General features: G+C 39.1%; 1 protein-coding gene across 1 annotated transcript in view; it reads right to left on the bottom strand.

The window, feature by feature from the left end:
- frmd3 (FERM domain containing 3) overlaps positions 1-22,453 on the bottom strand; it is a 47,892-nt gene that overhangs the window by 6,117 nt on the left and 19,322 nt on the right. Inside the window, exons 2-13 of the mRNA XM_026197654.1 lie at positions 21,197-21,301; positions 20,269-20,311; positions 18,693-18,771; positions 16,109-16,206; positions 15,635-15,758; positions 15,130-15,217; positions 14,793-14,881; positions 11,080-11,143; positions 6,972-7,060; positions 2,383-2,457; positions 2,220-2,288; positions 1,810-1,934 (exon numbers count right to left, since the gene is read on the bottom strand). Of these exons, the coding sequence (XP_026053439.1) occupies positions 1,810-1,934; positions 2,220-2,288; positions 2,383-2,457; positions 6,972-7,060; positions 11,080-11,143; positions 14,793-14,881; positions 15,130-15,217; positions 15,635-15,758; positions 16,109-16,206; positions 18,693-18,771; positions 20,269-20,311; positions 21,197-21,301 (1,048 nt within the window). The remainder of the gene's footprint in view (positions 1-1,809; positions 1,935-2,219; positions 2,289-2,382; positions 2,458-6,971; positions 7,061-11,079; positions 11,144-14,792; positions 14,882-15,129; positions 15,218-15,634; positions 15,759-16,108; positions 16,207-18,692; positions 18,772-20,268; positions 20,312-21,196; positions 21,302-22,453) is intronic.

Below are 22,453 nucleotides of genomic sequence, written 5' to 3'. Positions count from 1 at the left end.
TTAAACGATGTCAAACACTGTCTCTGACACTTCTGGGTGGGTTAAGTCTCATAGGATGGGGTCCTGCCAGCCCCTTTACTTCACCGGAGAGCGGACATGGGAACAAAGTCGGGGCATTAAGGCTGGATCAGCCCAAATGCAGGATGAGCTATTTATACAGCATCAGTCACAGCAGAAGGCTTTGCTAATCACAGCGGCCGCTTGTGAAGAAAAGATCCAGTCCGGAGTACAGTACAGCTAGCAGACATCAGATGTCCTCCTGTAGACCCCGAACGACCTCGGACTCCTTTTATTATTTTATTAATACTCCATGACCGGATATTAATGGAATACTAGAGCAGAATACTGTTCCCCTCCACTGGAGCTCACAAATCTCATTCGCCCGAATATTCTGGGATCATTACAAGCTAAGCCCATTTGATAGTATTTTATGCATAATGTTGATTACCAAGAAAAAATTCAACCTGTCCCTTCTTTTCTTTACAAAAACAAAGGCAAAAGCTGAGTTTATGGTTGAAAAAGAGCAAAACAGTTCTTATTACAGAAATGATGTACTTTAACAATATACGTAATAATGTGACACTTAATTGTACAGTATATTATCTGCAATTAAATGAAAACGTATAATAGTTTACGTTTATATTAAACGCAATGACTTGAACTTAAGAGTGGGTTTTGACACATTTAAGTAGGACTTAAATACACCTTTATGTAATTTCAGAATTGTATTGTCCTTGAAATATGATTAAAGTGTACTGTTGAATGTACTGACAAGCATTTAGGTTGAACTAAAATATACTTTAATGTCATTGTTATTGAAACTTGTACGTCATGCATGCACATATAATCCAGTTATATATTTATAATGAAGTTGAAATTTTGTACATTGCTTTTAATATTTGAAGTACACCACAAGTGCACATTTAATACCATTAAGGGCACTTCTTTTTCACCATTGCCTCTCACAAGTAAATGTAAAGTTTGTATATAAAAATGAAACGCATATTAATTCTTAGCAATGCATATTACTAATCAAAAAGTTTTAATATGTTTTAAAATAATACAATTTATAAAGTTTGGAAATTAACAATTACAAGTCATAATAATTTTTCTAGCAGTTCTAGCAACCACATTTGCCAGATTTTAACTGTACATTTCACTACTTCTTAAAGTGTAGAAGTGATAGCCTGTTTTAGCAAGCACATTGTTTTAATTCCGGATGGGCAAGGGCCAGTATGACATTCAGTCTTTAAAAGCTTGTCCTGTCCTCTTGTAACTTTATCTGTGAAGGGCTTAGCATTGATGAAGCAGCCTCAGGTCTCCTCACATGGACTCCACGTCTTCATCACGTGAAACGCTCTAGTCCTGCTCCTCCTTCACTCGGCCTCAATGACTACAGTTTAAACAGCTAATTGACTTCAGTTTAACCAGCAACTTCTATCTTCATAATCATGTTTATTTGTGTGTCGCTGCTTCAACACACTCCCAATCAGCTCAAGCCTGAGCAGGCCTTGTATTAATCGCTGCAAACATGCTGTCTGCTGGGAGACTCACAAGTATTTTTAAAGCTGTGAATGGAGTCTCTACAGATAGCAGCAGCTCATCGGCTCAATCTGAACAGGTCCCTGGAGAACTGAGGGTGTTATACCTGGCAACACTGTCTGTTTTAAAGGACTCTCGTGAATGGATCAGAGTCATATTTGTTAGTATTATTTTAAGGTACTTTTCTTTTCTTTTTTTTTTGAGCTAAAGATCTTTACAGGGGAGGAAGATGCACTGTTAATGTGTGTATGCATGCAGGTGTGTTACCGTTGTTTTTGGAGGAGTCTCTGTTCTCCCTGCTGGAGCTCAATGCTGGTAGGAGAGGCTCCATGTTCATTATCAGCTGTTTATGACTGAGTGAAGTAAAGCTTTTGCAATGACCAAACTGAGACCTGAAACAGCCATAGAAACAGACACAGAGGCAAAAATGTTAAGACACGAACTTCTGAAGTGAAAGTCAAATCGCTAAAAAAAGTTGACTATGACTATGTAGACATAATATACATTTAAAATGTTTAGACAAATGTACATATTAAGTTCTTTAATTAATTGAATTTTGTTTTGTAAATGTATATTTTTTTAGGCTGGTCTGGCTCCATAATACTGTGGTCATTTTGAACCATATGAACAGCCTGAAGTAAGTGAAGTGTGGAGAAGTGAGGAGTATGAAGGCTGACCTGTGAACAACAGGAGGATCTCTCTGAATCTTTGAACTGGCTTCAATGACTTCTTTAGCCACCCGACCACTGGAATCAAACCAGAAACAAATATGTTAAATAATAATACCAGCAAGTTTGACATAAGGTTCATCAGATCCATCAGATAAGCATGCGATCCCACCTGTAGCGAAATCTGCTTCCTTTGAAAATGATACTGCTGCTGGACACAGTCTTGATCTGACTGGACTTTGCACATCTACAGTAAATGAGAGAAAAAGCAGTAAACAAACATTTAGTTATGTAGGCTCAAAATGGGTTGCTTAGACTTCAGTCTCTTGTGTCCCATCAACTACTTTCATGTTAAAACTTTTTACAATTGTATTTTTGAAGGAGTATTGAATTTTTATTATGCTACTGAAAATATGCAGTGTTCTAATTTCTGTTTAATACTCTTTGCTATATTTAAATCCATTTATCAGAATTCAGCAGCTTTTCTCACATAATCAGTAAGCATATACAGCGTGGCCTGACTATTAAAGGCAGTTTGTGATTGACTGACTGATGTGTGTGTGTGTGTTAATATGAAGCCAGTGTTGTTGTTTGACAGAGGCAGGCCTGCTGTCTGGCTGGCATTTAAGCTCTTAATTAAAGGGCTTTCAACAGTAACATGACACCTATCACACAGAGTAACTAGAGACAGAGAAAGATATCGAGGCACTTATATCAGGATCATTCTCAGCTAACCGTGCCATCTGTGTGCTAGGTTTGTCCCCATGACCTCATACTGATAAAATTACCAGAACTTAGTCACATTATTATATACATGTTACTCTGTAAAATGTATATAGAAAAATGCATATTTAAAGCTTTCATTGAAACCTAATTTAAATTTAACTTTAACATATTTAACATACCGTATTTTTCATAGTATAAGTCACCCCTAAGTATAAGTCGCATCAGTACAAAAATACGTCATGATGAGAAAAAAATACATATATAAGTCGCACTGGACTATTAGTCGCATTTATTTAGAACCAAAAACCAAGAGAAAACATTACCGTCTACAGCCGTGAGAGGGCGCTCTATGTCTTCAGTGTAGACTACAGGAGAACTGAGCAGCATAGAGCACCCTCTCACGGCTGGAGACGGTAATGTTTTCTCTTGGTTCATTTCTCTTGGTTTATGTCAAATTAATTTTGATAAATAAGTCACTCCTGACTATAAGTCGCAGGACCAGCCAAACTATGAAAAGAAAGTGTGACTTATAGTCCAGAAATTACGGTACATATTTTCTTTTCAACTCAATGTTGACGTTATGTCCACTTTTTTTAAATTAGTGAAATCATAAAACATTAGAACAAAGGTACGTTTGAATTACATTCCCTATTCTATTATTTTTACAGTTATATCTGTTACAATCACTCTTTGATGAACGAGGAGAAACAGAAGAATACTTTGATTAGAATTGAATCCAACAAGCAACATGATACAGACACTGGAACTTTGGATGACAATTAACAGCCAACGCTAGAAACAGGGAAAGTGTGCCCTGGTACAGGACGGAGACACCAGAGGCATCCAGGGCGGATCAGGGATCTCAGGGGGCCATGGCAGGACATGCAGTCCCAGGAGCCATGGCAGAGCACAGTTCAGGGCACCATGGCGGAGCAGGTATTTCGGGGCGCCATGTGGGACAGGCAGACTAAAAAGCCATGGCGTAGCAGGCCGTTCAGGAGGCCATGGTGGAACCAACAGTTCAAGAGGCCATGGAGGAGCAAGGAACTCAGGAGGAGTCATACAGTTTAGGAGACTATTGCGAAACAGGGACCTTGGGGAGTCATGATGGAATAGGGAACACAGAAGGCCATGGCTTGATGGCCTCCGTAGCCTTGACCTCGCCACTCGGCCCATCCACTGTGGATGGACCCATACTACCCCTCCACCCTTCGTCTTTTGAGGCCCTCCCTAGGACTAACTCAGGAACAGTGGCCCTCCATGGCCATGACTTGGGGACTGGAGCTCTTCTTGGCTGGACATGGGAACTAGAGCCCTTTCAGTGCTACAATTGGAGATTGGAGTCTTCTCTGGTCTAAACTCAGGTACTGGAGCCTTCTCTGGTCTCAGGGACAGGAGCCCTCATTGAGCTAAACTCTGGGACTGGAGCCCTCACTGGGCTAAACTCGGGGAAAGGAGCCCTCAATGGGCTAAACTCGGGGGCTGGAGCCGACACTGGAGCGAGCTCTGCGACTGGAGCCGACACTGGAGCGAACTCTGGGGCTGGAGCCGACACTGGAGCGAACTCTGGGGCTGGAGCCGACACTGGAGCGAGCTCTGGGGCTGGAGTCGACACTGGAGCGAGCTCTGGGGCTGGAGCAGACACTGGAGCGAGCTCTGGGGCTGGAGCAGACACTGGAGCGAGCTCCTCTGGGGCTGGAGCTGACACTGGAGCGAGCTCCTCTGGGGCTGGAGCTGACATTGGAGCGAGCTCTGGGGCTGGAGCCGACACTGGAGCGAGCTCTGGGGCTGGAGCCGACACTGGAGTGAGCTCTGGGGCTGGAGCAGACACTGGAGCGAGCTCTGGGGCTGGAGCAGACACTGGAGCGAGCTCTGGGGCTGGAGCTGACACTGGAGCGAGCTCTGGGGCTGGAGCAGACACTGGAGCGAGCTCTGGGGCTGGAGCATACACTGGAGCGAGCTCTGAGGCCGGAGCCGACACTGGAGCGAGCTCTGGGGCCGGAGCCGACACTGGAGCGAGCTCTGGGGCTGGAGCCGACATTGGAGCGAGCTCTGGGGCTGGAGTCGACACTGGAGCGAGCTCTGGGGCTGGAGCAGACACTGGAGCGAGCTCTGGGGCTGGAGCAGACACTGGAGCGAGCTCTGGGGCCGGAGCATACACTGGAGCGAGCTCTGGGGCCGGAGCATACACTGGAGCGAGCTCTGAGGCCGGAGCCGACACTGGAGCGAGCTCTGGGGCCGGAGCCGACACTGGAGCGAGCTCTGGGGCCGGAGCCGACACTGGAGCGAGCTCTGGGGCCGGAGCCGACATTGGAGCGAGCTCTGGGGCTGGAGTCGACACTGGAGCGAGCTCTGGGGCTGGAGCAGACACTGGAGCGAGCTCTGGGGCTGGAGCAGACACTGGAGCGAGCTCTGGGGCTGGAGCAGACACTGGAGCGAGCTCTGAGGCCGGAGCCGACACTGGAGCGAGCTCTGGGGCCGGAGCCGACACTGGAGCGAGCTCTGGGGCCGGAGCCGACACTGGAGCGAGCTCTGGGGCTGGAGCCGACATTGGAGCGAGCTCTGGGGCCGGAGTCAACACTGGAGCGAGCTCTGGGGCTGGAGCAGACACTGGAGCGAGCTCTGGGGCTGGAGCAGACACTGGAGCGAGCTCTGGGGCCGGAGCAGACACTGGAGCGAGCTCTGGGGCCGGAGCAGACACTGGAGCGAGCTCTGGGGCTGGAGCATACACTGGAGCGAGCTCTGAGGCCGGAGCCGACACTGGAGCGAGCTCTGGGGCCGGAGCCGACACTGGAGCGAGCTCTGGGGCCGGAGCCGACACTGGAGCGAGCTCTGGGGCTGGAGCCGACACTGGAGCGAGCTCTGGGGCTGGAGCCGACATTGGAGCGAGCTCTGGGGCTGGAGTCGACACTGGAGCGAGCTCTGGGGCTGGAGCAGACACTGGAGCGAGCTCTGGGGCTGGAGCAGACACTGGAGCGAGCTCTGGGGCTGGAGCTGACACTGGAGCGTGCTCTGGGGCCACTCCAGAAACAGTCCACAAGAGCCCTACGGTCAAGGGAAGTCTATGTGGAGCAAGTGAGGAATTCCCTGATGTAATCTTCCAGGGGACGGCCATCTTGATAAATAAAAAATAACTTCTAAAACAGGGAGAAAGGGCCCTGCTTACTGTCTTGGTCAGCTGTTCTGTCATAATCACCCTGGGAGGAACAGGACACAAAAACTGGAACTGTGGATGACAATTAACAGCCGACGCTAGAAACAGGGAAACACAGGGCTTAAGTAGACAAAGAAACTAAAGAGGGAACACCTGGAAACAATGAATATGTTGACATGAGGGAAAACACAGCTTGAACCAAATAAACATAATGAGAACATGAACAGGAAACATGACCAAAAAAGGGAAACAGGAACTAAGATGGGGTAAAACAAGTAAACACATGTCCACAACACTGACACTATTATCCTCATTGCTGAATTAGTCCATAAAAATTATAGATATTTATATATATATTTATTATTTATTTATTTATTGAGGCAGTGATTTATTTAGAAATTCCACATTGTTCACCAGATATATTTGATAATAATAATGTATGCATTTATTTGATCATAAAATCAGTAATATTTTAATATGTTATTACATTTTAAAATTATTGTTATACATTTGAATATATTTTAAAATGTAATTTATTCATGTGATGGATAAAGTGAATTTTCAGCATCATTACTCCATCACTGCCAAATAAACATTTCTAATTATTATTATTATTATGAAGACAGTTATGAAATGTTTGTGGAAACCGTGATTTTATTTTCAGGATTCTTTATTGAACAAAAATTCAATAAAGTTGATCAATTAAATGCATGCTTATTTAATGAAATGATTAATTTATTTCAAAAAAAAAATCAAGCTGACCCCAAACTTTTGAATGGTATTGCATAAAAAGACCAAAACATATGCTGCTTAGAAAGAAACACATCCAGAGTGTGATGAGGAGAGAGAGAGAGAGATAAAGAGAAAAGTAGGACTCCTACTTGTAAAAAGCCTGGTTTTCCACGGCACATTTCCACAGGTGCTTGCAGGATGCTGGTGTGGATGTGTGGAACGTCAGAACCAGTTTCTTCTGCAGTCAGATGAAAAGAAAGAATGAATAATTGAAGTGTGGAACAGCAGAGGTAGATACAATTATCTTAAGTGAACAGGGAGGTAAAAGCAACTGAGGACATAAAAAATTACACAAAGATGGAATCTGAGCACAATGTCATAAATAATGAGAGCTGAACAAAATGCTGACCCAAATCTGTGTGCATGTTAGTGAGAGTGAGTTTGCGGGAAACAGGGCGGCTTTACCGGGAACAGAGAAGGGAATATGAGAATACGGATCAATAACAACACGTCATAATGGCAGTCAGTCAACCCACTAGAGACACTTTGACTGGAATACACACAATGTACACAATACTTATTAACCTTCATTTACACGATAGATGCAATGGGTTTTAAAAGGACCAACATTAGTGTAATAAATGTTTTGAATTAATCCAAATCTGCTATCAGTTTTATATTTTAGCATTAATACACCATACAGATGGTGTTATACTGGGAATGTAACTAGAGGTTGTTGACAAGACCTTGGGCAGTGACGATCTTCACACACCGTCAGAAAAAAAAGTACAAAATATGTCAGTGGTGCAGTACCTTTTCAAAACATATATGTATCATTTAGGTAATATGTACTTTTAAAGTACTATTAATTTTTTTTGAAGTACTATTAAGCAGCACTCAAGGGTAAATGAAGTATAGAAATGCACTTTTTTAAAAGATACCACCCCAGTGACGCTTTTGTACTTTTTTTTAAAACAGTTACTATATAATAAATATCTCAGGTTCAAGGTGCATTTATTTGATAAAAAATACAGTAATATTTTTATTGAAATATTATTACAATTTAAAATGACCATTTCTATTGTAATATATTATAAAAAAAAATAATTTATTTCTGAGATGCAATGCTGAATTTTCAGCATCATTCCTCCAGTCTTCAGTGTGACGTGATCCTGCAGAAATCAGTTTAATATGCTGATTTGCTGCTCAAGAAACATTTATAATTATTTCTTAATATTTTACGGAAACCATTAAAAAAATTTTCAGGATTCTTTCATGAGCAGAATGTAAAAAAACAAACATCATTTAATATATATATATATATATATATATATATATATATATATATATATATATATATATATAATATGTCGGATTCCTGCTTCTCGTTAACACGGTTGAGATTACAGTGGGGTGAATGTGCTAAAACTGCCAACCAGACTCTGACAACCTAAACCCAGCAAATATACATGCTGGATTAAGCATCCAGGACTGAAGCCAAGGTGAATATGTACGTCTAAGGCCGATGTGACAGAGATATATATGGGGCCTGATAAAGTGCTGTGAAAAACAGAAGTGTAAGGAGAACAAGTTCCATTAACCCCGCGCCTGGTGTAATCTGAGACTGGGATCGATAGATGGAGTAGGCTACTAAACAAACCGTGAATCCAGAAAGAAATCGATACAAACCACTTCCAGGCCGTTTAGCAGCACACTGCTGAAAATATACTGCTGAACGTTCACAAAGAGATTACAGTCGCGTCTTTAAAGCAAAGCTAAATGTCAGAGTGCTCACCCCATCTATGACAAGAGACAGTCCACTGCTAAACTAACTGGGATTACAAGCTGTGACATCAGATGTAGAAAAAATATTTAGTTCCCACTTCAGTTCCCAGGACATCTACAAACTTTATTAAAATGAAAGAAAGAAAGAAAGAAAAAAAGAAAGATGGAAAGAAAGAAAGCACATTTATTCCGTGGCACTTAAAAAAATGAATTTGGCACCTAGTTTTGTTTCTTATAGGAGCCAATGGCCTCTGAAAAGATTTTTTTGTCCTTTCCTGTAAATCAATTGATTTCTTTGCTAATGTTGTTCTACAGATGCGAAAAATAGTAATAGCACAAATTTCCTCATTATGCCTCAAAATTTGAGGAATAATTCATGTGAGGAGCGCAAACGTTGCTGGTTATGTAAGAAGTCTCTAAGCTCTGTTCAGTTGCCTGACTCTAAGTATATGAATAATAATTGAGAAATCATTCTGAGTAGCAGAACAGGTCAGCCGTTGCTCATCGTCTCAGGATAGTGAAAGGTGTACACTCCGACACTTCTGGACAGTATAGTGTGTATCACAGACAGGCGTGTGCACGTGTGTGTGAAACAAAGTCACATGTCCAGTATAAGTAAAGGCACACACATCCTTTTCCAGTGTGTGTGAACATGCAGAGAGGCACAGTCTTCAGTGAGAACAGCACACACTGATTCTCCCTGTTCACATACAAAATCAACCCACTGTCAATCAACTTTCAGGCTTGCATGGGTCGTGACCCAGACAGGCGATGACAGTGTACAGAATTAACCAATCACACACACACACACAGTTCTAGACATCCAACAACACTTTAGTTTCATACCCCACATATAATATGCACAAGCAACTTAAGAAATATTGAATAGTTTTTAAACCAGTAGTTCTCAACTTTTGTGATTCTAGTCATATGTATATGAAATTAAGTATAAACATATTTTAAAGATATATTTATTTTTAGTGCTTGGCATAATTCGAAAAATGCACATTCATTATAAAAATAACAGTTTTAAGTTCTAAAAATCACACTTTTAGGCTCTTTTACATGTTTTTAATTTGCTATACTGACAAACTAATTTCCAAGAGATTTATTCTGAATTGTGGACAATTTCATTGCTTAAAATGACTGTGCTTTCATTTAAGATCATTTAAAATTATTCCATATTATTTCAACAGTATTTAATAAAATGATTTATTAATGAATTTTATTTAATGGAATATTTATGAAATGCTCGTGAATACTATATGTTGGGCACTACAACTAAAGTCGGATTAAAATCAGGACAGAAATGTGTACTGTAGGCTGTGTAATCATAATTCATGAGTTAATCAATGGCCATGATGTATATGTTTACTCACCAGCAATGGAAAAGTGCACACAGAGAAAAGAAGACAGAAGCACATGTGAAACTAGATTTAAAGCATGACACACAAACAGAATGACAGGCACAGGATGCTGAACAAAGGCCCCTTCACACCAAGAACCATAACGATAACTATATTGCTGCCCACATCAATGGACGTTCTGTCTATTATAAGCACATAGTGCAGTTTTGTCATCCGTGTCATGCTTGAGCTTTCAAAGTCCGCTGGATTCTGATTGGCTGTCAGTGTTTTTATAGTTCACCAGCGGGAAAGTTACTCCAATGACATCGTTCCTCTGTGACCTTATCGCTATATTTGTAGTGTGGACATCTCTGTACTCATAGATTTAGAGCAATTAGTACAACTTTATGTTTATAGTTATCATTCTAATTATCATCCTTGGAGTGAACAGGCCTTAAATCTGTACTGGCAAAACAAAGCCACTTTGATATCTGCATGAAAACAGTGAAGTATAAGGGTCAGATTAGTAGTAGGGTGACCATAGGCCCTGTTTTGTCCCGGACATGTCTCTGCCATGATTTCTAAATTGCCTAAAATGTCCAGGTTTTTGATTTGTTTTCCTATTGTTTTCATACTTGAATATTTTGAACAATAGTGTGCATGCACTGTACATAATCGACCAATCATGGCATACGGAAAGGCAGGATCCACACAGAACGGTCAAACAATGCAAATAAACTTGCACATAATGTAGAGGACTGTCAATAGGAAAACAGAAACAAAACCTGGACATTTTAGGCAATTTAGAAATCCTGTCTTATACACATGTGGGCAAAAAGAGGACACAGTGTCACCCTATTTCTTTATTCTTTATGAATTAATTTGCAGCTATTTATTATAGTAAAATAAAGAATAGGGAGAAGGGAGTGTTAATACAGGGCAATGACAGTAAATTTACCAAGGCTATCAAATGAATGTAAGAAAACATAAAATTGTGTTTATAACATCCTCATGTTGCAATGTACAGCATAATGAAAATATAAATGGTTTTAAGTCATGTAGGGTAAATGTATTATGAATCATATGACTAAAATGAATGACAGTTTAAAAGGATAATGTCTCTTACCTCTCTTTGCACTCCAATCACGTAAAACGTTTTCCCTTCAAACTTAAACTTGCTGACATCTGCCCTGCAAGAGTGAGGCATACAAACGAAATGTTACAAGTGAGGCGGTCAATGCAAAAGCTTCATGTCAACAGTCATTCTAATGCTATGAGAGGGATACTCTTCAAAAGCATTTATCTGCTTGTTGACTGTGGGCTGGTGTTAACAGCCATACAAAACCTAATGTCATAGATCATGAGCAGTCCACAGTCTGCTCACCAACCAGCCTTACATAATATGTGTGTTCAACTTGAAGCAGCGCTGTGAAGACCGATCGATATGTATGACATCAAAGTACAGCGAGAGCCGGAGCTTGCATTATCTTGCACTTCCCAATTCCAGTCCTCACCCCCCTGCTCTTCATTTTTCTATGTGTCTCTTTGCTATCACACCTGATTCATAAAATCAACTCGTTAGAAGTAAGCATGCATGAGTTGTGTTCCCATTAATCGCTCCCTACTCCCCGAGCAGGGGAAATCTGTTGAAGTTTACTTCATTTGGAAGATTCATTCACAGATTTGCGCTGCCCAACATCTTCACACAGACAAGTGTGACATCATATACCTCTCTAAATAAATTCAATTTAAATTCACATCTCGCACACTTCAGTGCACTTTGAAATGAACATATACGTTCACTTCGAATTGGAATCATGGCAGAATATCCTGTGATGTTCACTTCGCAGGGCACTTTGTACATTCGAATAGAAAAAACGTCTGAAGCCATAAGAGAAACATACAAAAGGTGCTGTATCCCGGCCATTGCTATGGTTATCACTGCTATTTCAGGAGTAATTCAAGCGAATAAAATGCCAATTAGAGCTGAAGATCTTCTGCACTTAGTTAGTTATGAGATGATTCACAAGCACGCAAAACTGCACTTAATAAATTAATAACACTTTTAGCTGTGAGTGTATTCTGACAAACTGAAATGTTTCTGATTGGTCATTGCAATCAAGAAATTGACAGATATATCTGTGATTGGCTACATTGCTCAACATTGCAAAAACACATTGCAAATAGTCACTTCTGAAGCTGTCCAAAGGCAAACGCAAATACGCACTGGATAGTTCACCAGATCTTATTTTCCTTTCTTTTGAGGGTATTTAGCATGCTCTACTACCCCTGTAGAAACGGAATTGTAGAATTGGCTAACTCGTACATAGAGAGAAGAGCAGTGGGGAGAGAACACATCCTTGGGGGGCACCAGTGCTGATGGTGATAGTTCTGGATGTGAGTTTGCCCAGCCTCACTAGCTGCCACCTGTCTTGTCAGGAAGCTGGTGATCCATTGACAGATGGAGGTGGGCACGGACAGCTGAGTTTGTTTGTCTGAGAGAAGGTCAGGTATGATGGTATTAAAGGCCAAACTGAAGTCCACATATTGGATCCTTGCATAATTCAGGTCTGTCGAGGTGTTGCAGGATGTAATGCAATCCCATACTGACTGCATCATCCACCTGTTTCTCTGTAGGAAAATTGGAGAGGATCCAGCAAGGTTCCAGTGATGTCCTTCAGTCTCTCAAATGACTTCATGACCACAGATGTGAGAGCGACAGGTCTGTAGTCATTAACTCCAGTGATTTTGGGCTTAATTTTATCGTTTACCACCCATTGTGGCCTTAAAGGCACAATATGTACATTTTTTTGTATTAATTTATCCAAAAAACCCTAGAACAGTGTTGGGTCTGGACCAATCAGACACACATTTTTTTTATTTTTTTTATTTAACAAATACTCTGTAACATCCCTCATTTAACAAACAAACTATGTGGGTCTATGGACCCTTCTCCCAAAATGCATCTAACAACTCAAAACAGGCCCTGGTTTCATAGCAACCAATGCAGGTATAAGTGGTTTTATTGCCCAAAGGAATGCGGGCAGAGCACAACCCACAATTCATTTACCCTTAGGAAAGACACACAATGCCTATAAAAACTGACTCTTCCCTAATTAGTTCATAGGAAAACCTTACTTCGAATGAACACACATTACCTAAGGTCATTGTGTATATTTTATAGTGTATAGTTTATATTTCGTATTGCTTTATGTATGCTTATGATAGAACCACTCATTCATGTAACCTATACCATGTTTGGTCTTCTGATGATCTAATTAGCCTTTCGCTGAGCCCCGGCCCCCTTAGTTACTGTTGCTACCTCCGACAAACAAATGGTCAAACACGACCAGCGCGACATATTGCCATGTCGGGAAGAGGTATACCAGTGCGTGTCAGTGACCTTTTTTGGAGCAATACCTCCGCGATAACCTCCAGATCGAGGCAGAAGGGGTTGAAGTATGCAGTGGAGGGATACATTCAAAATATAAAAATACGCAATGAAGGGGACACGACTACTATCGAGGCTAATGCTTACCGGTCTCAAGCGAAATCTGAGAAACCCCATGACCTGAAACGTTACCTCAAATGCAACCAGCACCGCCTTGTGGACCAATCATGCTGGTCACTCTCTTTCATATGTTATGGTCTATTATTATCTATTGCGAGTAGCGATTTTGTTCAAATACAAGGGTATGTTAGCTAGCTAAACCTACATGTGTGTCAAAGCCATTCAAAGCTAGCTAACTAACATTTCTCTGTTGCTTTGAGAATCAGGATCAAAATTTTTTATTTCCATTGTTGATGAACAGAATTCACAAATAGAAAATTGCTTTTGCTTAAAAGGTGCATAATAGATAAAATAATAATATGAAATATATAAAATAAAATATAAGGCATTCAGATATCCATTTTTTTAGCGAAAGGCTAATTGAGAGTGTATATTATATGTTTATACCTATACTATATGCAACATATAAGTTCTAAGAACCTTTAGTAGTTTGTGCATCAACCCCTAACCAAATTACCATGTTTGTCCATTTTTATGCGTCACCTGCCAATGACATCATAAACCCTCGATTTTTTCGGTTTTGTTTCATAGAAAACATGGAAACACCAAAGAAGCTTGTAATATGCACGACCAGAAGGAGCAGGAGCGACCAACTGTGGCATAATAAAAGCTCCGCTGCTTTCGAGCCGTGTGTCATGCTCGTTCAGCGGCATCGTTGTGCTTCGACAGCTTTCAGCCTCACCCTCCTTCATTCTACCACGTTAATAAATCATTAGCTCATCCATGAACATGATTTCTGCCCGAATCCCATTGGATTGCATCGGCTGTAGGATGAAGATGACAACTCCCATGATTCCACACCGTCATCAAACTACGCCTTTGTTTCTATGTTTATTTCGAAAACGTGCCCTCCAGTGGCGAAAATTACATATTGTGCCTTTAAGAACAGGGTTTAATTGGAGACTTTTTCCCAGAATAACAACAATACCAAATTGTTGCATACAAAATCCAGTAATTTCAATAAGAATCCACACAACATAGAATTTTTCATAAGGGTGAAAGATTTCCCAACGTAGATTTGGCAGCAGGTTCAAGGTGGTCATTGTCATCATTTTGACCAACAGGTTTGAAAGGGACTTCTGTCTGAGCTGTGCTTCATACTTTGCTACACTTTTGACAATAGACAATTACCTTTTTTTTGTCTGTGAAATTTCTCTGAAATATTGTTAATGTGACCGCACTTTTACACTAAACCACACTGAGTAGGGTGAGGTAATGATGGAAAGTGAATCAAGAGTGAAGATATTTCAAAGGGATAAAAAAGTTACCATTTTAAAAGGTGGATCCGCTTATTTCCCTGGAAAACCACAAACCCTCTTGCAGTGAATCCCAGGAAAGCTGTGGATCCTGTGAAATCCTGAAATGAATTAGACTAGATCAGATTCAGATTCATGATGTTTCAGTCACAGCAGTTTTTGCATTCAAATACGTACAGTAGCTTTTTTCAGGTAAATTTGCTAGTTGGATGTCTTTGATCATTGAGTATTGTTTTTTTTAAACATCTCACACATGAGTGCTGCATATTTAATATGCATGTCAAGTAAAAAGAAGTTCAACTGCTTTAACAGATACATGGATGTTGTAGTTTTTGAGGCGAGTCATTACCTTGCAGGGATGTGGGTCGACTCCATAGGTGTCCAGTGTGTGAGCCCTCTGAAGAAGACTTAACTCGGCAAGAGCAGGACACTGACCCCTACAGAAACAAACAACACAATCTTACATTAAACTCTACAACTACATCAAATCTTTAATACTATATACAGTATCTAAATTATGAAGGTTACACATACATTACTGTTCAAAAGTAAAAACAGTAATTATTTTATTCAGCAGAGATGTATTAAATTGATCAGAAGCACAGTTGTTTTCAACAATGTTAATAATAAGAAATACGATTTCTGAATGATCATGTGACACTGAAAACTGGACTAATGATGCTAAAAATTTTGGCTTACTGTATTTTTAATCAAACTAATGCAGCCTCGATGAGACTTCTTTTGGAAACATTAAATATCTTACCAATCCCAAACGTTTGAATGGGAGTGTACAATTAAATGTCGTTCTACAGTGGGCATGTGGCTTAAATTTGGTGTTTTTTTTTCCGTCTCACCTCAGCTCATTCCGGTGGATCTCCATGATCTTGCTCTCTAGTTTAAGGGACTGTTTGGGGAAGAGCTTGAAGTCACTTATGTAGTCTGCTGGATGTTCCTCAGGATCGTAGTCCCCAAGCTCAGCTAAAAAAAGGTAAACAGCCTTAAAACTCATCGATCGACTATATGAAAATCTGATAAACCCATGTATCTGCAACAAGAGACTTCCATCTGTTCCTGATCTAAATGAGGTCCATATGTATCAGAAACTCTCTTTGCTGTTCATTTTATGAGCAGGGAAATGTGGAAAGAGGTTTGAAATATGGCTGTTCATTAGTTAAAAAGCTTCCAGAAGAAAATGTGTCAGGAACACTGTGTTACTGGCGCCGGAAGGGTCTGATTTCACATAGTACTCAAGCTTCGGTTACATAACTAAATGCAATGGAAATGTGATTGGATGTAAAAGCTGTCTGTAGATGAGATTGTAGTCTTACCCTGTACTATACAAGCTCCAAGATATGCAGCATCAGCGAACGGACATAACAGCCTACCGTGGTACAGGTCTCTCTTCAGCTGCAGGTACAGAAGATACCTGACAATAGAAACAACGGTAGAGGGGGCGTTTCCAAAGAGTGTGACATGAAACATTCACCACAGATTCTCTCCCTCTGGTTACATTCACAGTACAAGTCAAATTTCAGTTGCTTTGTTAAATCCAACATGACCCTTTAAATATGGCCCATCTCAGAGACTGGTCTGAATAAGCTTTTATTATTATTTTAATAATTTATTTAATTTTAATGCAGTCATTTAGCAGACACTTTTATCCAAAGCGACTAACAAATAAGGACAATGATATATACGTGCTATAACAAGTCTCAGTTAGCTTAACACAGTACACGTATCAAGTTTTTTATTTTTTTAAATAAATAAAGAGAAAACAGATAGAATAGAAAAAGAATAAGCATTATCATTTTAACTTTTACTTTTTATTTTTACTGCTCAATGCAGGTGTCATAACATTTGAGATCTAACTTTCATCAATCTATGTTTAAAATTATACACAAACACACACACACTCACACTCACACGCACGCACGCACACAAACACAAACACACACACACACACACACACACACACTCACACACACGCACGCACGCACGCACACAAACACAAACACACACACACACACACACATACAGTATCTATAAAGTACGATTCATAATTTATTTTATGATTATTTCACTGCAAAAACTGGTAACCTGTGACTGCTACTTAAAGAGATATTTCTAAATATAATATAAATGAATATACTTTATGATATTGGTTGTATAAATTCATTTATTCTGATTAAATTCCTTTTAGTTAAATCCAGTTAATTGAGATGATGTTTCCATTTTAAGGTAAAAAAAAAAAATGTTCAGTTAACCTTAATCATACACAATTATGACGAATGTAGAATTAGATTGACTTAAAATAACTTGAATTCCTATCCATCTCTAGATATGTGTCTGATTTAGAATTGAACAAAACTGAGTTTTTTTGCTGTTCACACTTGGATCATAAATAAATAAAACTGATCTATGCCGCATTTGAAGTACAACTGTCACTATAGAGATCTGTCTTAGACCAATAAACCACAAAATATCAGCAACACCAAAACCCCCCAAAAATACTTCTATTTCATAAGATGTATGTGACATATTTCCTAGTGAAACAGGGTATTCTAAGGAAAAATATATAAATAAATTTTATTAAGGTGCACTCATTAATCATTCACGATGAGATTAGTAAGGTACATTTAGATTTCATGCTTCTGGAGATTGCACAACAGGAATGCAATGCATTGCGTGTTTCCATTTTCTTCATTCTCGCTCTTCCGATCCCACTGCACTCAAATACATTGTTTATATTAAATAATAATGAGAGAGAGAGAGAGGTAGGAAGGAAATATAGTTGTTTTCTGTGTCAAACTGAACTTTAACAGAAAAATCTCTGGTGCGGAGCAGAAAATAGCATGAATGTTGACATTAATGCATCCCCTGTCCATCTCAATCCCTTTCTTCCTTTTTCACTGCATGTTCCCATTTACACTCAAATAACCTGCGCTCCCCGATACACTCTCACACACATATGATACGCCTTTGTGCTCTTTCAAGCTTCTTTCTGGCCACTGGAACATTCTGGTTTTCCAGAGCGCAGAGAAAGCGTGAAGGATCCAGAAAGACAAATACATTTATCTTCACTGTTCAGATGGTACACATGCACTGAGATTCATGTTGTGAGAGCAGCACTAATGAGTTAGTCACACTAACAATCTGTGTGTGTGTGTGTGTGTGTGTGTGTGTGTGTGTGTGTGTGTGTTTGTGTGTGTGTGTGTGTGTGTGTGTGTGTGTGTGTGTGTGTGTGTGTGTGTGTGTGTGTGTGTGTGTGTGAGTGTGTGTGCGTGTTTGAGATCAAAGCTTGTTTTTGGACCGTTGCTCTCTGATAATGTTAGAGGACTATGTGACACAAATTGACACTGACAGTCTATTCAGAATATATTTTTTTCTTCCTTTTGAGGGAAAAAAATCCCATTAAGAGAAAACTGAGGAGTAAACATATTTATTTTTGCAAAAATAATGATGTCCAAAATGACTAAAAGAAAAATCCAGTTAAAAACTGAAAAGTTTACGCCTAATTAATAAGTTCTTGAAATTTGGTTGGTATGATAATATTTGAAGTATTATTAAGTATACAAAAAATATAATGAACTCAAACTAAACTTGTCGTTGTCAGATTAGCTGATTTCTAATGTGGTTTACAGTTTGGTCACTCTGTAATATATCTCTATATATATGAGATCACACTGGTTACTTTGACCTGAAAGCAGCCACAGATCAGCCGTTCTGGCTTCAGCTGCATAGTAAACATGCTCTTTCCAAATGAAACTGGAACTGGGATCTGCCCAGGAGGTGTTTCTAAAATGCAAACCACTTCCAGAGAATCCTCCGTCTCACTTGAGCGATTCAGAGCTAGCCAGGGTTGTTTTTATGCTATTCTAACGCCATCTGATCATTAGATCACAGTCCTGTTACCTTGTCAGCTCTTCCTTGATCTTGATTGGCTCCTGAGGGTAGAACTTCACCCTGAAGCACATAGTGTACGGCTGCTGACCTGAAAACAGCACAACATCAACAATCAGACGAGAGGAGAGAGACGGACTCACTTGAGCTAAATCTGAGACAGATTATGCAGAGAACTGTAACCGAGGGCATGAGGGGATCTAAAATGATTATATTAATCCATGAGATGAGGGAAACCCCTCTGGTGAAGAATGAAATGAAGTCTTCAAAGATAAATGTAATGAGTCTGAGAAGTTTCGAGCTCAGGGGGAACGATTGCTTTCACTGACGTCACAGAAGTGAGCATGTCTGCTTTTCACACTTTGTCTACAATCTTTCTCTGTCACTTTTCTGAATGACCGTTTAACTTGTGTAAGTTTGGTCATGTTAGCAAACTTTCTGTGACATTTCGTAGGGAAAAAAAGTCCATTGTCTATGGTAAATAGTACTTTCTAACCAAGCAGCTTTATAATGGACAAAGCACCAAATCTGTGTGACTAACTTGAACCTGTTGTGAATTACACGTGGATAAATGTTTTCCCCATATGCAAAATTGCACATTGAATGGATTCATATTGAAATGCAGTGTTCATTTTAACAGCAATCCTTCATTATTTCAAGCAGAAATATGTTTTTGTATTAACCTTTATTAAAGCTAGTAAAGTGATTCAGTCATGAGCAGTGAGTGATTTCCTCTTATGTTGTTTTATATTAAGGACACAGTCAGGAGCAGGTATATTAGGCTGCTGTCACTTTAAGACTTAATGCACTGAGCCAATACACAGATACACTGATACACCGATATTTTCCCAACTGTTCAGAAATAAGCAACCATTTATACATGAATAGCCATCAAAACAGACATCTTAACATCATTGTGTGCCTATTTGTCCTTTCAAGAGCAATAAGACATGAAAGAGAGCTCAATTCAGTACTCGTTCAAGGCGATTTTCTGTGTGTGCTCCAGGTGCGTGATCATAGAAAACCGTACTGAATTTGTCTGAGTGGGAGCTACATTTGAATTTGAACTTACTTTGTGAATAAAGAATGTTCTATTTAGTATAAATATGGGTAGTATGAAAAAAATCTGACATACTACATCAACCATTATCATTTGCATCTCTTCAATGCCTTTCATAAATCCTCTCCTATGGACTCATTAGAGAGTAAAGTGTCCAGAATATGCCCATCAGAATCCGGGCGGAAATAGTAGTTCATCCAGGTACTTTTGGCCTATGCAACTCTTCCCACATCGTGATGTAGACACGTGGGGGCGTGTTTAAACAACGTGCTTCAGGAGGGCATGGAACTTAACTTTTATAAAGAACATCTCTTTGGGTTTGAGACTTTAGTCTTTGAAACTTTAGGAATCTTATCTATTCACAAACAGCTTGCAACACTCAGCAGAGAAAGGAAAACATGAAATCTTATCATATGATAATTACAAAATGTTCTAAACTGTGCTACAACGCAGACATTATGTTCACAACTTCTACCAGTAAAGCTGAATCTGCCACCTTGAGGACAAGAACTAAATAAAAACACTTACATTTCATCTGTTTCACGACTGGTTTGCTCGGGTCCAACCAATGCTGTAAAACAATGACAAGAGACAGAAATGATTGGCTGCTGTGTACTGACAGCTAAAGATGGTGACAAATCAGCATTTTCATGGTAAGCACTTTGGACAAGCATTCATACTGATGATCCCTCCCTTTTTTTCTATAATAGACATTATATTGCAACATAAATGACTGCTGGGAGGATTTCTGCTCGACTGAAGAAACGTTGGTATACATACAGCAGGGTAAAACCCCTCGGTCAGTTGTTATGGTAAAATATCTAACATGGTGACAGTGTAGAAACAAGTATGTTTAAGATTTGTGAGGTTATATTTCTATTTCAAATAAATTATTTTCTTGAACTCACAGTTCCCACGAGCAGCACTACTATTTTCAACATTGCTAATAATTAGAAATGTTTCTTGAGCAGCAAATCATCATATTAGAATGATTTCTGAAGATCACGTGGCACTGAAGACTGGAGTAATGATGCTAAAAATTCAACTTTGATCACAGGAATAAATTTCATATGAATATATGTTCAAACAGAAAACTAACTATTATAAATTACAATAAAAGTTCACAATATGACAAAATAGTTTTTCTGTATTTTTGATAATGCAAATAAATGTAATATGGATGAGAATAAAAACATTCGTGGAGACACGATCAAGAGACATGATTTTAAATTATGCACAAATTACCTGTGTATTTAAGTTTAATTGTGCAGTTATTAATTATTGTAAAAATGCAGCATTTTATTTAAAGATGTTTTTTTTTGATATTGTCATACCAAATGCAATGATATTCATTTTTAGGATGATTTAAGTGCTTAAACAGTATATCTGTTGCATAAACTATTCGCTTACTGAATTTTGAAGCCAAAAGAAATTTGAGTTGTGAATGTGTAGTTACCCTTTGTTTCTCTGGGTCCACATATCTGATGCCAAAGTAATCTTTCTCCAGCAAGCTGTAGTGATTACACACGTGATCCAAGAGAAACTGCCCTTTAGTGTCTCTCTGGAGAGGAAAGAAAAATCTAATGAACACAAATCAAAGCCATAATCAAATTCAACTTAACTTTTTTGAAAGTCATTACATCAGATATTTAGGATAAAATGAACACTTGAGAGACAGTTCTCATGAACATATCATCGTATTAACTGTTGTCTGTATAAACTCATTGATTCACAAGTGTGCCAAAATAAATTAATGTGGGGTAAAATAGGACTGTCAATATTTTTTTTTTATATTGGCTAATTTATTTATCTATTTATTGTGCTATACTCACTCACACCCAAAACAACCATAAAATGTAATGTTTTATTGAACAGTTTCTTTCAAAGACTCACAGACTCTCAAGATATCGGTAGTCAGATCCTTCACTGACTGAATCAAAATTAGACAAAAACGTTTTTGGTTGTTGTTGTTTTTTTCATATGATAATATGTAAATGTAAACACATTTACATTTTTTTTTTTATAAATAGTATTTGAATTTCAGTAAAAAATGTAAACATTAAATTCAATTAAATCTAGAAAACATTAAAAAAATACAAATAAGGATATCATTTTTAATGTATGTTCAGGTCCTGCAGTGAACACTGGTATTCAGTGAGTGATGAAGGCTTTCTGGTCTGATACAGGACTGATGATGACCATCAGTGTTTTGACCTTGCTGTTATTACATGTGATGTGACGCAGGGTGCTATAGCACACTCCTGATGTGTGAAATACATCTCACTGAGAGCAAAGTCAGAGTGACTCTATGAGCTGGAGATTCTGCTCTAACAGTACAGTGAAGAACAACATCAACATCATTCACTTAAAGTTTCTAAATATCAATGACTACAAAACAAACATGTCTCTGCACATATTTAATGTAAAATGTAGGTCTAGCTCTAATTTGGATAGAATTAAGAATAGATTTCTTATATTATTACATGTCTATTCTCTTACAATGATAGAAAGAACTTAATTTATAAATAGAAACAAACTGATTATGCTGCATCTGCATTAGTTATTAGTTTGTTATTTCTCTTTTCTAGAGTGTTGCTACGTGGTTGCTCAGGTGTTATGAGTGTAACAATTATTCAGAAAACCTTAGCACCCACATAATAACACCCTAGAAACCACAAATACACCCTTGAATTGTAGCGCCACACCAACAACC

This window comes from Carassius auratus, chromosome 22 (genome assembly GCF_003368295.1).
Source record: "Carassius auratus strain Wakin chromosome 22, ASM336829v1, whole genome shotgun sequence".
In the NCBI taxonomy this organism is placed as follows: Eukaryota; Metazoa; Chordata; class Actinopteri; order Cypriniformes; family Cyprinidae; genus Carassius; species Carassius auratus.
This window is presented reverse-complemented; position numbering and strand designations above follow the sequence as displayed.